Genomic DNA, 14182 nt, shown 5'->3' with positions numbered 1-14182 from the left:
TATGGTCCAACTCTCATATCCATACATGACTACTGGAAAAACCATAGCTTTGACCATACAGACTTTTGTCGGCAAAGCAATGTCTCTGCTTTTTATGCTATCTAGGTTGGTGATAGCTTTTCTTCCAAGAAACAAGCATCTTTTAATTTCACAGCTGCAATCATCATCTGCAGTGATTTTGGAGCCAAAAGAAAATGAGTTCTGTCACTGTTTCCATTGTTTCCCCATCTATATGCCACGAAGTGATGGGACTATATGCCATGATCTTAGTTTTCTGAAGTTTTAAGAAAACTTAAAAAAGTTTAAGCCAACTTTTTCACTCTCGTCTTTCATCAAGAGGCTCTTCTTCACTTCCTGCCATAACGGTGGTGTCATCTGCATATCTGAGGTTACTGATATTTCTTCCAGCAATCTTGATTCCAGTCTTGCTTCATCCAGCCCGGCATTTCACATGATGTACTCTGCACAGAAGTTAAATAAGCAGGGTGACAATATACAGCCCTGATGTACTCCTTTCCCAATCTGAAACCAGTCTGTTGTTCCATGTCCTATTCTAACTGTTGCTTCTTGACCTGCATACAGGTTTCTCAGGAGTCAGTTAAGCTGGTCTGGTATTCTCATCTCTTTAAGAATTTTCCAGTTTGTTGTGATCCACACAGTCAAAGGCTTTAGTGTAGTCAATGAAGGAGATGTTTTTCTGAAATTCTCTTGCTTTTTCTATAATTCACCAGATGTTGGCAATTTGATTTCTAGTTCCTCTGCCTTTTCTAAACCCAGCTTGAACATCTCAAAGTTCAAGGTTCACATACTGTTGAAGCCTGACTTGGAGAATTTTGAGCATTACCTTTGCTAGTGTGTGAGATGACTGCAATTGTGCGGTAGTTTGAACATTCTTTGGCATTGCTTTTCTTTGGGATTGGAATGAAAACTGACCTTTTCCAGTCCTATGGTCACTGCTGAGTTTTCCAAATTTGCTGAGATATTGAATGGAGCACTTAATAGCATTATCTTTTAGGATCTGAAATAGCTCAACTGGAATTCCATCACTTCTACTAGCTTTGTTCGTAGTGATGCTTCCTAAGGCCCACTTGACTTCACATTCCAGGATGTCGGCTCTAGGCAAGTGATCACTCCATCCATCGTTGTTATCTGGGTCATTAAGATCTTTTTTGTCTAGTTCTTTTGTGTATTCTTGCCACCTCTTAGTATCTTCTGCTTCTATTAGGTTCATACTGTTTCTGTCCTTTATTGTGTGCATCTTTGCATGAAATGTTCCTTTGGTATCTCTAATTTTCTTGAAGAGATCTCTAGTTTTTCCCATTCTATTGTTTTCTTCTGTTTGCACTGTTCACTTAGGAAGGCCTTCTTATCTCTCCTTGCTGTTCTTTGGAACTGTGCATTCAGATGCGCAAAATGATTGTCTAAGGAAGTCTTACAAATAGCTGAGAAAAGAAGAAAAGCAAAAGGCAAAGGAGAAAAGGAAAGATATACCCATCTGAATGCAGAGTTATTTATAATCAAATTATCCATGAGAACATGCATGCATGCTAAGTCATTTCAGTCATGTCCAACTCTTTGCGACTCCATGGACTATTCCCCACCAGGCTCCTCTATCCATAGGATTCTCCAGGCAATACTGGAGTCAGCTGCCATGCCCTTCTCCAGGGGATCTTCCCAACCATCTCTTGCCTTTCTTGCACTGGAAGGCAGGTTATTGCTAATGCCACCTCGGAAGCTTAATTTAACTATACAAACCTATTTTTAAAAATACTCTGATAGTACTTGCTATTTAAATAAACCCAATAGTAAGTAGTTTTGTAAATTTAATAATGTACAAATATATCTTGTCTATAATTTGATCTTTATTTTCAAAAAGTTCAGACAATGGGAAAGTGAATGTATAGGGTACCCATGTCCATCCCCATACCTAGATTTAGAATGGACATATCACCGTCTTTAGAGTGTGCGTTTTCCTGGATGCCTGAAGGCTGGTGTAAACATAAAGGGCACTTCATGCATTCCTGAAGCTCAGGTGCCTTCTCCTCCATAACCATGGTGCCAGTATTACACCTAAGAACAGTAATAGCAATGCCACAATCTAACCTGATCATCAGTTCATAATCAAATTTCTCCAGTCATCCCAAGATTATCTTTTGTTATTCCTTTCTATTTGGTGATTTTTTGTTTTTGAACCAGAATTCAATCTCAGGTCTAATATTGCATTTAGGTGTTCTGTTTTGTGTCGTCTCTTATTCGAGAACAGTCCCTAGCTTGAGGTTATTTTGAAATACAAACATTGAGGAAGACTGTGATGAGTAGGAAACTGTGCTGGCTTTTCTTCTGATTAGCATACATTTCTCTTGTAAGAGTTTCTCTCTCATATATCATGGTTCTCAGTTTCTCCAATGAGAAGATGTAGAAGTGGCTTACAGTTGAATTTTAATTTTAAAAAGCCCCCATAAGAATATCTGGGCTTCCCTGGTGGCTCAGATAGTAAAGAATCTGCCTACAATACAGGAGACTTGGGTTCAATCCGTGGGTTGGGAAGATCCCCTGGAGGAGGGCACGGCAACCCACTCCAGTATTCTTGCCTGGAGAATCCCCATGGACAGAGTACCCTAGCAGGCTACATTCTTTGGGGTCACAGAGTCAGACACAGCTGAGAGACTTTCACTTCACTAACTTCTTCAAAACATCTGTTAGTTATTCATAATTATCCATGAGTTACACATAATAAAGGGCTTCCCTGGTGGGTCAGATGGTAAAGAATCTGCCTGCCAATGCAGGAGACACTGATTCGATCCCTGGTTGGGGAAGATCCCCTGGAGGAGGGCATGGCAACCCACTCCAGTATTCTTACATGGAATCCCCATGGACGGAGGAGCCTGGTGGGCTACAGTTCATGGGGTCGCAAAGATTTGGACATGACTGAGCAACTAAGCACAATTTTGCTCAAATGTGTATTACTTAAAAGCAAATTGAAAATTCAGGGTGACCAAATGGTTGAAAGAAAAAGAAGTATTATTTGTCACTAGGTGCTTTGTACATTTTTTTTAATGATTCAAACACTGTATTGTATTAATGATGAAATTATGAGTTTAAAGTTGTCACAAGAGTGACAACTTATAATTATGTAAGCTTACAAATAGTAGATTAGGGGCCTGTTTTATTCATATTACAATAATATTAAGAAGTTCCCTCATGACCAGTTTCATCCTGCAAAGCTGATAGGTTATCATCCATACTTTATAGTCAGGTCTGGTGAAGAAGGGCGTCTGGGGTCATCAGCAGTCATGTGAGTGATGATTCACTCAAGAACCATCAGGTGAGCTTCCCTGTGGCTCAGGGACAAAGAATCCATCTGCCAATGCAGGAAACATGGGTTCCAATCCTGATCCAGGAAGCTTCCACATGCCGAGGAACAACTAAGCCCTTGTGCCACAACTATTGAGCCTCTGCTCTAGAGCCCATGCTGTGCAACAAGAGAAGTCACTGCAGTGAGAAGTCCTCACAGTGCAACTAGAAAGCAGACCCCACTCGCAACTAGAGAAGAGCTCATGCTGCAACGAAGACCCAGCACAGCCAAAAATAAGTAAAATTTTTTAAAAAGAACCATCAATTGAAGTTCAGATGAAGGAGGACCATATAATTTATCCTCAGTGTTCATGCAGTTTTGCAGAGAGAAGGCTTTTTAGTAATGACATTGAACAACAGATGTAAATCAGGTTATCTACTGGGTAAACTGGGACATTCAAAGCTAGCTCATCAGTAAGACACTGGCAGGTAACCCACAGGATCATCTAAGTCTGAATTAGCTGACCCTGTTATTAAAATACCCTTGCCAATATGGTTATAAACAAATACCTCCTAATTCACCTTATATATACATTAGGATGATTCTCATGTGGAGTACAGATTTAGCTGAAGATGCGGTGAACATTGGATAGGTAGAGCAGGAGACACACAGGACGGATGTCATGTCAAGACACTGTTTAAATGTTACCTTTTCTACATCTCTGTCCACATCATTCTAGATGTATAGCCCTTCTTATATCACAAGAAAAAGTACAGTATATATTTATCCTCCAAGTGAAGTATATAACCATTATTCAAATGCTGCTGCTGCTGCTAAGTTGCTTCAGTTGTGTCCAACTCTGTGTGACCCCATAGATGGCAGCCCACCAGGCTGCCCCATCCCTGGGATTCTCCAGGCAAGAACACTAGAGTGGGTTGCCATTTCTTTCTCCAATGCATGAAAGTGAAAAGTGAAAGTGAAGTCACTCAGTTGTGTCCGATTCTTCACGACCCCATGGACTGCAGCCTACCAGGCTCCTCCGTTCATGGGGTTTTCCAGGCAAGAGTACTAGAGTGGAGTGCCATTGCCTTCTCCCATTCAAATGCTAGTACTTCCCAATTTTATACGTTAAGTAGGCTTCTCTGGTGGCTCAGACGGCAAAGAATTCACCTGCAATACAGGAGACCTGGGTTTGATTCCTGGGTTGGGAAGATCCCCTGGAGAACAGAATGGCAACCCACTCCAGCCATGGACAGAGGAGCCTGGCTGGCTATAGTCCATGGGGTTGCAAAGAGTTGGACACAACTGAGTGACTAACACACACACACACACACACACACACACACACAGAATAATCTTTCCTGGTTGGGCAGTTGGCTCAGCCATCATGCCCCTACCACACAGAGCTTCACTGGAAACTGTCTTCTAACTGTAAACACCCAGTTATCTATTGGGGCTTCCCTGGTGGCTCAAACAGTAAAGAATCCACCTGCAATGTTCAAGACCCAGGTTCGATGCCTGGGTCAGGAAGATCCCCTGGAACAAGGAAATGACAACCCACTTCAGTATTCTTGCCTAGAGAATCCCATGGACAGAAAAGCCTGGCGGTCTACAGTCCACAGATTGCAAAGAATTGAACATGACTTAGCAACTAACACACACGTCTATTTCTTAATTGTTCACTTAATATTTATGCCTCTCCTGTTTCCACAATTACTGTAGATACTTTGAAGTAAACAAGTACAGCTGCACTAAAACCCAGACCTGGAGAGTCCAGAGTGAGTATATGCAGTATATATACTAGGTGTGGCTGAGCCATGGTACTGGGTGCTTCTCAGAGACACTTCTGGGACCCCAGCAAAGTACAGAACTCAGGAAAAAGACACTGGCTAGTCTGGTAAAAAAGGAATGTTGTTTCTGGTATTCACTTTTAAAAATAGATACTTTAAAAAGGTCACTGCACAGCAGAATGTATGATGTCCTCAGAAGCTCCTTTATACAAGAGACAGCAGTGTACCATGTGGCCACAGACGCTTCAGAACATCAGCGAGTAGTTTCAACAGCACAGAAGGTCTCCTGCTTTTAACTTTTCAAGTATTTGAAAATGTGTCTGAATTAAAGGCCTTGTAGTGAAAAGTGAAACCACAAGTGAGTGTTTCATGTATGTGGAGTAGACTATTGCTGCCAAAAGCTGTGAATTCCATGTAATGTAAATAATAGTCAGATTCCGCCCACCCCCTTTTCTAGGCCATTTTTGTCTTTACAGTTTCCCTGTAATTTCTAGTCAACCTCATGAATGACATGTGAAGTACTCTACAGCTTTTCAGAATATTTAAGGATATAAAGTATGTACTCTCCATTTATGGAATCAGAGATTGGAGTCTACTCACATAATGTATAATAAACCTGCCCTGTAGCCTCCCTTTCCAAGCATTACCCTCCCTTCTGCTCCTCTTCCCAATTCACGGGGGTGCACACATGCTCAGAGAGCTGCCACTCTACCAACTCTTTATAACTTTTTAAATTAATTTATTTTAATTGAAGGATAATTACTTTACAATATTGTGGTGGTTTTTGCCATACATTGATATGAATCAGCCATGGGTGCACATGTGTCCCCCCATCCTGAACCCCCTCCTTCCCTACCCTATCCCTCTGGCTTGTCCCAGAGCCCCAGCATTGAATGCCCTGCTTCATGCACTGAATTTGCACTGGTCATCTATTTACATATTTTACATGTTTCAATGCTATTCTCTCAAATCGTCCCACTCTTGCTTTCTCCCACAGAGTCCAAAAGTCTGTTCTTTACATCTTTGACTCTTTTGCTGCCTTGCATATAGGATCATCGTTACCATCTTTCTAAATTCCATATATGTTAATATACAGTATCTGTGTTCTCTTTCTAACTTACTTCACTCTGTATAATAGGCTCCAGTTTCATCCACCTCATTAGAACTGACTCAAATGCATTCTTTTTTATAGCTGAGTAATATTCCATTGTGTTTATGTACCACAACTTCATTATCCATTCATCTGCCGATGGACACCTAGGTTGCTTCCATGTCCTAGCTCTATGTAATATATATATATAAAGGCACATGCAGATGCTAAGGCACTGATCTCTCTGGAAGTGACAGTCTCAGGAATACAAGAGTCTTTGGGCCTCACCTCACCTGTTCAACACTATTCTGTCTCTGCCTAAACTCTTCTGTGAGGTTTGCTGGCTCAGTAGACAGCTGCTCTGTATCCAGAGCATTGAATTTTATTAGGAAGCAGCGTAGCTCTCTGCTGTCTCTGCCCTCAGCCTCTAGTTTTTAGCAAAGTATTTCCTCAGTGATCATATGCCATCTTTTCTATAAACCAAGTCCTACTTTTTGTATACACATTAGGTTGCTGCCCAGAGCTGAAAATAGAAAATGAAACCAGACCCAGAATCACCCCCACCTAAAAAAGTGACTTTTTGATGCAGATTCTAGATGCTGTTCTTGTGTTCTTGGCACACGGCTGATTCATAAGGAACCTGCTAAAGTCCCTAGATTTTGTTTTTTTTTCAGATAAACAATTAAACCAGGGAAATATGAAATCTCTAAACTTTGGCAAAACTCATTTTAATGACTGCATCGAGTATATTTAGCATAAATGAATTTTAAAGTGTTATTTCTCTTAGAGACAAAGTTTTTTTTCCTTAATTATGGTGTAGATCCTACTACGGTGAGGGCAGCTAACCCTTAAACCACTGGGGAGTGAGCTGCATAAGCCCATTTATAGGTGGGTGTTTTCACTTACTAAGTCCACAAGACTGCGCTGTCCACACTCAGCTGAATCACAGATACAGAGCTGACTGTGACATACATCTTCAACAGTGTTTGATTTAGTTCAGATTTCAAGAAGGTGAATGACTGTGGAAAAACACAACAGATTTTTAAGGTTCTTGATTTAAATTGACACTGCTTTCCACACAGGTTCACCAGTGTAACCAACAGCTATTTCACTAGTACATGGTAAATTTATTTGGAAAAGATGGACTTTTTCCCCTATTTCTGATAACTCGATTCTATAATTTATGTCTCTCACTTTTATTAAGAACAGTTTTAGAAACTTTATTTGAAGAGGCTTTTTGGTGAAAATGTGTAGAGCAACTAAAGAGAAACTCTAAGAAGAGGTCAAATGTTTAAAAAACTGAGGTTTGTTTGTGAGGCTGTTTTTGTTTTGCTCATGTGTTTTTGCATGGGAGCTCATTTCAGTTACTGTTAAAGCAGTTCCACATGTGACCATCTGCCTGGTTGCTGTACAGGCAGCCTGAGCAGGGCTGCAGCGCCAAGAGGCATGGGTGTGTGCTGCCACACAGCATCCTCAGCAGGAATCTCACTTGGCTTCGCAGCTCCAGGCCAAGTTTGAGCACCTTAAAAGAGTCCACCAAGAGGAGAAGCTGAGGCTGGAAGAGAAGAGAAGACTTCTGGAAGAAGAAATCATGGCTTTCTCCAAGAAGAAAGCTACCTCTGAGATATACCAGAACCAGACCTTTATGACCCCAGGCAGTAACCTGAGGAAGGACAAGGACCGCAAGAAGTAAGCCCTTCCCCTGGTCTGACCCCTCCAGCCTCAGTGCCCCCTCTTCACGGCTCTTTGCCCTGTCTCCTTATTCCCCTCTGTCTCCTGCACTGAAACAAAAAGCTCCTTGAGAGCAGAACCCTGGTCCTTCCCGGTATGCGGATTCCCCAGCAGCTAGAAGGGCACCTGCCACGTGTCTAGTGCTCTGTGCACATCTGAGTGAATGTTTGAATGAATGTGTGAGTGAACCACAACACAAATTTGCCACAACGTGTGAGGGTCTGTGACCTGAGGGCACTGTCCACTCCAGGACATGTCCAATAACTACTGACCTCTTGTCAGTTCTGTCGACTTTCATGCCTGACAGAAGCTATATACTTTGCTGGGGAAATTAGAGACATAAGATAATACTTGATAAAAAATTAATTCTTAGGTTTACTTCTTTTAAACAAATTCCGCTAATGATTTTGTGAGAATTTTTATTTTAATAAGGGAACCAAGCTATCGATTGGAACTCCTGTGCTTTGATGTCAGAGCTTGTGAAACGATTGGTGGACGTAAAGATGCAGAGGAAGGTAGAGAGGGACCCCGTGCGCCAGGGCGGCCTTGATAACAGGTGGAGGATGGCGCCAAGGCTTGTAGGTCTGGGGTATGTGTTAAAATCAGTGTAACCAAAGTCTTAGAAAATAAGGTGGTTTTCCCTCCTTTGTATTTTTTTAATGTATTTCTTCCCCTTGAATGTCCTCCTCACTTTGCCTGTTTGCACGCTCTGCTGAGCATCCAGCCCGCCTTGTGGCAGCTCAGATTCTCCTGGGCCTCACAAGGCAGTCCTTGGGTTTCTTTTATCACCATATTGTATTTCAAACCGGTATTATCAGAATTGTTTATAAGTCACCTTCAAAAAGTTAGGAAAATATAACATTGCCTGTGATAGCTTTCCACTTTTGAACTATGGAGTGTTAAATCCACAGGGTTTGGAGTGGATTTAATTGGCCTGTGGACATTAGGTTTGTGGGAAGAAGGAATTCTCATGTATAATCTTTTAACATAAGCTCTTCCAGGCAGTGGATCTGTTTTGTTGGCTGATGTATCCACCCTCAGTTCCTAGAACAGTGCCTGATACCAAAAAGGCATGCCATTATTTGTAGAAAAAGTGAATACACTGAATTTAAAAAAATAAACCACCCCATTATCTGTGGGGGGCTGGTTCCAGGAAGACACCAAAATCCACTGCTGCTCAAGTCCCTCATATCAAATGCAGTTTTTGCACAGAACCTATACACATTCTCCTGTACATGTTAAATCATTTCCAGGTTTTTTCTAACACCTAATTCAATGCGAACAGAATATAAGTGCTAGGGAGATACATGCCAGCAAGTGGCACATTCAAGTTTGGTTTTTTGGAACTTTCCAGAATTTTTTTCCCAAATACTTTCGATCCTCAGTCAGGTGTGGAACCTTCAGATCCAGAGGGCCAACTGTTTACATATAATTTATGACTTCTTTTCAGTGTGTCTTGAATTATAAAGCTAAGGGGCCTTTCACCTTCTCATCATCTCGACTTAGTCCAGTTTTACTAGACTTGGACTCCCCCACTTCATTCCATACTTGAAAAACCTTTATAGTCACCTTGTGAAAATAAGGTATGGGCTGCTGTTCGCAAAATCAGGGCCAAGCCCACAGTTTAAGAGCTCAGAAAAATCTACCCTCAAGAAATGTTGGTGTTTTTCTTTTCCAGAGTCCCACAGCTAGATATCCTATCATATACTAGATGTGTATCTGTAAAAACTTTGTAAAAGAAGTGATTTTTATTTCCTATATAGTTTTCTATTGTACCAAACAAAAGGTTTTTTTTCTCTTTCCAGCTCCAATTTTATGTAAAACAAAGGTTCCAGATCACAGAAGGTCATCACAAGCAAAAGCTATTAAAATGTTAGAAGTATGCTTTGATTTTCTATTTGATGTATCATTTATGCTGTACTACTTATTCTTTATCTGGCAAATGGCCACAGTTACTGCCATTTATGGGAAAATACTTTTAAGTATGAGGTCAATATATAAGCCAGACTGGATGGTATTACTTATTCACTGTTAGTAGTTTAAGATAAGTTTGTGACGAATTGAGATAATTTCCCCTGATGCCCACTGTCTGTCACTATACTGTGACAAGAGTGTCTGTTGGTGGCTTTGAAAATACAGGACTCATATATATTAGGCTCTGATTGCATATATATTCCAAGATGAATCTTTTGTGTACATACCAAAGGTATGTAAAGGTAATCTTTGGGGAATATGTTTTAAAATGTGTTGTGTACCTGAAACTCCAGCAGCTCAAAACTTTTAAAGTTTTGATACAATTATCCAGTTGGAAACATGATCCTAAGCTTCTGTATCAGATTACATAATATGTGCATCAGCATTGTGGTCCATATGTTGTGATATGTTTAAGAGCAGAAACACTCAGGTAAATAAGCCCTTTTCTAGTGATAAGTAACTTTAGAACTGGGTGTCCTCACACTGTGTGCATCAGTCTGTATTACATAATTGTTTAAAACTGTCTTCCAGGGTAAATAAAGTTAAATCATCTTACTAAAAATATTTAAGAAAATAGCTATGAACATCTAATATTAAAGATAAAAATGTAGGTAATTCATATTGTAAAGGATATTTGAATTCAGTGCCTTAGCATTTGAAGAACAATTTAATGGCTTCTAACTTTTTCTTAACGTTCATTAAGTTTTCACTTTTTGTACCTGAATATTCTAAATGAAACTGATATTTACTCTTGACAAATAAAATGTATCTACATATTTACTAAACTGTATTTAAGTCACTTTAACTTTTCTTTTTGTATATTGATCTTAAACACTTTATCAGAACTATGTTTGAGTTATTTTAAAACAGAGGTGGATGATCAGTACTTCTCAGACAACAGAGTATTTTACATGGCAGATGTCAGATTCTGAGCAGTGTATTTTTCACAAATTTCTGTTTAAGTTGCAAAAGAAACCTTTCCTTTTGTAGCACAGCTTATCCGGACCAACACTTTAAATTCCATTTTTAATCTAAAGTTCACAAATGTCTCTTAGCCCTTTAGAACTTTAGTAACATAAGTTATAAGTATCACAGAAAAAGCTCTGCACTTTCTTCTCAGGATCAGTAATGCCCAGCCTCTGGAAGGTGGGAGCAGGAGAGCCGGTGAGTCCTCGCAGCCAGGTAGCCTGGCCTCCCGAGCCCGGCCAGTGCTGCAGCGCTGAGCCTTAGCCCAGGAGCGACGCGGCAAGCTCAGTGTCCTGACACGAGTGGGTGTTGTTTGTAGCCTATGATATCAAACTGTGTATAAACAGCTATCCTGAACCATAATAAAGTTACTTTTAAGTGCCACAGTGGTTGTTGGCATGTTACAAAAAGTTATTCAAGTTCCTAGTTGAAAAGATCATGGACATCTACCTCAGACCCTGAGCTGAACAGAAGGGCTGGCGCCTGTGCTGCTGGTGACTCTGCTGTGAAGGAGGCTCACCACGTGTGCATGCCCACAGTGCGAGTCCTGTATCTGCTTCATGTATCTGTGACTCCATGTAAGATTCTACTTTAGAAGAGCTGCATGGCAAAGAAAAAATACTGTTTAAACAACTACAGTACAGGCAGACCTCAGAGATAGTGCAGGCTCAGATCCAGACTACCCATCCAATATAGTCAGTATTGAAATAAAGTAAGTCACATGAACTGTTTTTGGAGTGCATACAAAAGCTATGTTTTCACTGTGCAGTGTTTTTGTGAAGTGTGCAATAGCTTATATCTAAGAAAACCATTACACATACCTTAGTTAATACTCAGTTGCTAAAAAATGCTAACCATCCCGAGCCCTCAGCAAGCTGTGGTAGTAACATTGAGATCTCTGATCACAGATCACCATAACAAATGTAATAATGAAAAAGTTTGAAACACTATGAGAATTACCAAAATGTGACAGACACACAAAGTGAGCAAATGCTGTGGGAAAAATGGCACCGACACACCTGCTTGACAAAGGGCTGCCACATGCCTTCAGTGTGTAAAGAACACACACTTGCACAATACAGTGAGGTCTGCCTGGATGAAGCTCAGCTTCTCAAAAAGCGTATTAGTTCTCCAAGGTTACAGAGTGAGGTATTATCCACTGATGCTTGAAGCAATAAATTTCAGGAAATAAAATAAAGCTAGACCTGTTTTATTATTTTTATTATAAAGCATTTGAAACATAATTGTCTTTGACTGCCAACCACTAACCTTCATACCAAGGACTGAATTTTTAAGTTCTTTCACACACATTCTGATTCCAGGTTCCAAGCATTATGTGGAAGATTACTACCCCCATCTGGAAGATGAACTGTTTTAAGTCCTGTTTTCCTATTTGGATAGGAAATGGGGGCACAAACCGATGAGGCCCCTGTGGAGCAGCCTCTCTCAGAAAGGCTCCTGCCCAGGAAGCACAAGAAAGCACCGAGGTGACTGGCCTTGAAGGACTGAAGCAGCTTCAGATGTAGGAGGGGAAGAAGGTGACCTGGGTACAGGGAAGCCTGGGCACCTGGGGAAGCAGCTTGGTGTGAACAGAGGATCAGGGAAACCTGGGGGGCAGGATGTGAGTGAGGGTGGGGGTTTAGAGGGAGGCAGGGAAAAAACAAGGAGTTCATAAACCTAACCCATTGAGCAGGAGGAGTCACGGAGAGGTCTGACTCATGCAGTCAGATACTCATTCCAGAGTAGAGGGAAGGGTGTAATAAGGGATGAGCCAGACCATGGGCAGGAAAACTCAGACTGAAGCCCATGCCAGTAGTTCCTACCACAGCATGCACAGGAGAATAACCAGGTAGTGTTTAAATAACACTGAGGCAGAAAGGAATATATAGTGGAAAAAAAAAAAAAAGTGGCATGGATCAACCTAAATGAATAATGGCTGTGTAAAACCCTGAAAATGTCCTCTGGAGCTAGAAATACAGAGGGAACTAAAGTTCAAGACCAGTGGCATGCCAGTTGGGAGTGGAATGAATGGAGTAGGAGGGCCTTGTGTTAACTGGAAGCAGGCAGAGATCCCCGTACACCGTAACCATAACTGAGAGGCAGGAAGAGCACATAAGTGTGGGGACAAAGTGCCTTTCCAGCCAGCAAAAGGAAAACTAGCCTGATAAATGATAACCCAGAAGGAAACTAAATAAAACAGATATGACAGTCAAAAAGCATTTAGTAATATGGTAGATTTAGGCCCAAACCAGTAATCACAATAAATTTTTCTTAGGCAAAAGTGTTTTAAAATCTGCTATGTCACTTTACAAGAAAGCATTAAATTTTTCTGTCCTGACAGGTAAAGGTACATCATGTGCATTCAACCAAAAGCTGCTGTGCAGCTGCGCTATGCCGTTCTTAATTACTCAGTTGTGTCTGACTGTGACCCCATGGACTGTAGCCCGCTGGGCTCCTCTGGCCACGGGGATCCTCCAGGCAAGAATACTGGAGTGGGTTGCCAGGCCCTCCTTGCTGTTCAGCTATGTTCTCTATAGAAGGCATCACTTCTGTAGGATGAAGACAGCCTTGCTGGGGGGCAACCTGGCCTCAGGGGCAGGAAGAAACCAACAGCTGGTGCAGGCGCCTCAGGTGTGCAGTGTGTGGGGATGATGTGGCTACAGAAGTCTGTAAAACTCATGCAACTAAACACCTTAACAACCTTAATAATGAAGCCTAATAAAAACATTTTGAGAAAGGACAAAATAATCTCCTATATAAGCAAAGATACAAAAATCCTAAACAGGTTACTAACAAACTAAATCCAGAAAAATGTATTTAAAAAGACAGTTCCTCATATCCAGGAATGCAATGATGTTTTAACAGGAGGAAATTAACCAGTGTAACTCAAAGCATGAACATTAAAAATCATGTCATCCCTCTAGAATCAGAAAATATTGTTAAAATATAGCATCTTCAATATTTTTTAAAAAGATAAGATTCTTAGAACACTGAATAGAAGGAAACGTCCTCAATTTGATAAAGGGGGCCCACAAACAGCAACCCAGAGCAGGCATCACACTTTAAGGCTGGAGGCAAGGAAGAGTGGCAAGACCATCCCTTCTGTTAAACACATCACCGGAGCCAGCAGTCACCTCTGGAGGCAAAAAATTAAGATGACTTCAGTTCTCACAGGTTGACACAGCTCTGTCTGCAGCAAGTCCACCAGAAGCAGTGGTCAGAGCACTGGGGTCAGGAGTCCACAGGGTCACGGACACAGATGCCCACCTGATGCCTGACTGTGGCTGGCCACTGGGCAGGCTTGGTGCCTGACACTATGTTCTCACTAAGCAGAGT

General features: G+C 41.2%; 1 protein-coding gene across 2 annotated transcripts in view; it reads left to right on the top strand.

The window, feature by feature from the left end:
* SEPTIN10 (septin 10) overlaps nucleotides 1-11230 on the top strand; it is a 51604-nt gene extending 40374 nt beyond the window's left edge. The window contains exons 10-11 of one of the 2 annotated variants that reach the window (XM_069583213.1): nucleotides 7677-7864; nucleotides 9712-11230. In XM_069583213.1, the coding sequence (XP_069439314.1) occupies nucleotides 7677-7864; nucleotides 9712-9727 (204 nt within the window). In that variant the 3' untranslated portion in view covers nucleotides 9728-11230. The remainder of the gene's footprint in view (nucleotides 1-7676; nucleotides 7865-9711) is intronic. The other variant, XM_069583214.1, reaches the window with a different exon arrangement.
* Nucleotides 11231-14182: the final 2952 nt, after the last annotated feature.

This window comes from Ovis canadensis, chromosome 3, assembly GCF_042477335.2.
Source record: "Ovis canadensis isolate MfBH-ARS-UI-01 breed Bighorn chromosome 3, ARS-UI_OviCan_v2, whole genome shotgun sequence".
Lineage (NCBI taxonomy): Eukaryota > Metazoa > Chordata > Mammalia > Artiodactyla > Bovidae > Ovis > Ovis canadensis.
Note: the sequence above shows the minus strand (reverse complement) of the source record. Positions and strands in the feature narration are given on the sequence as shown.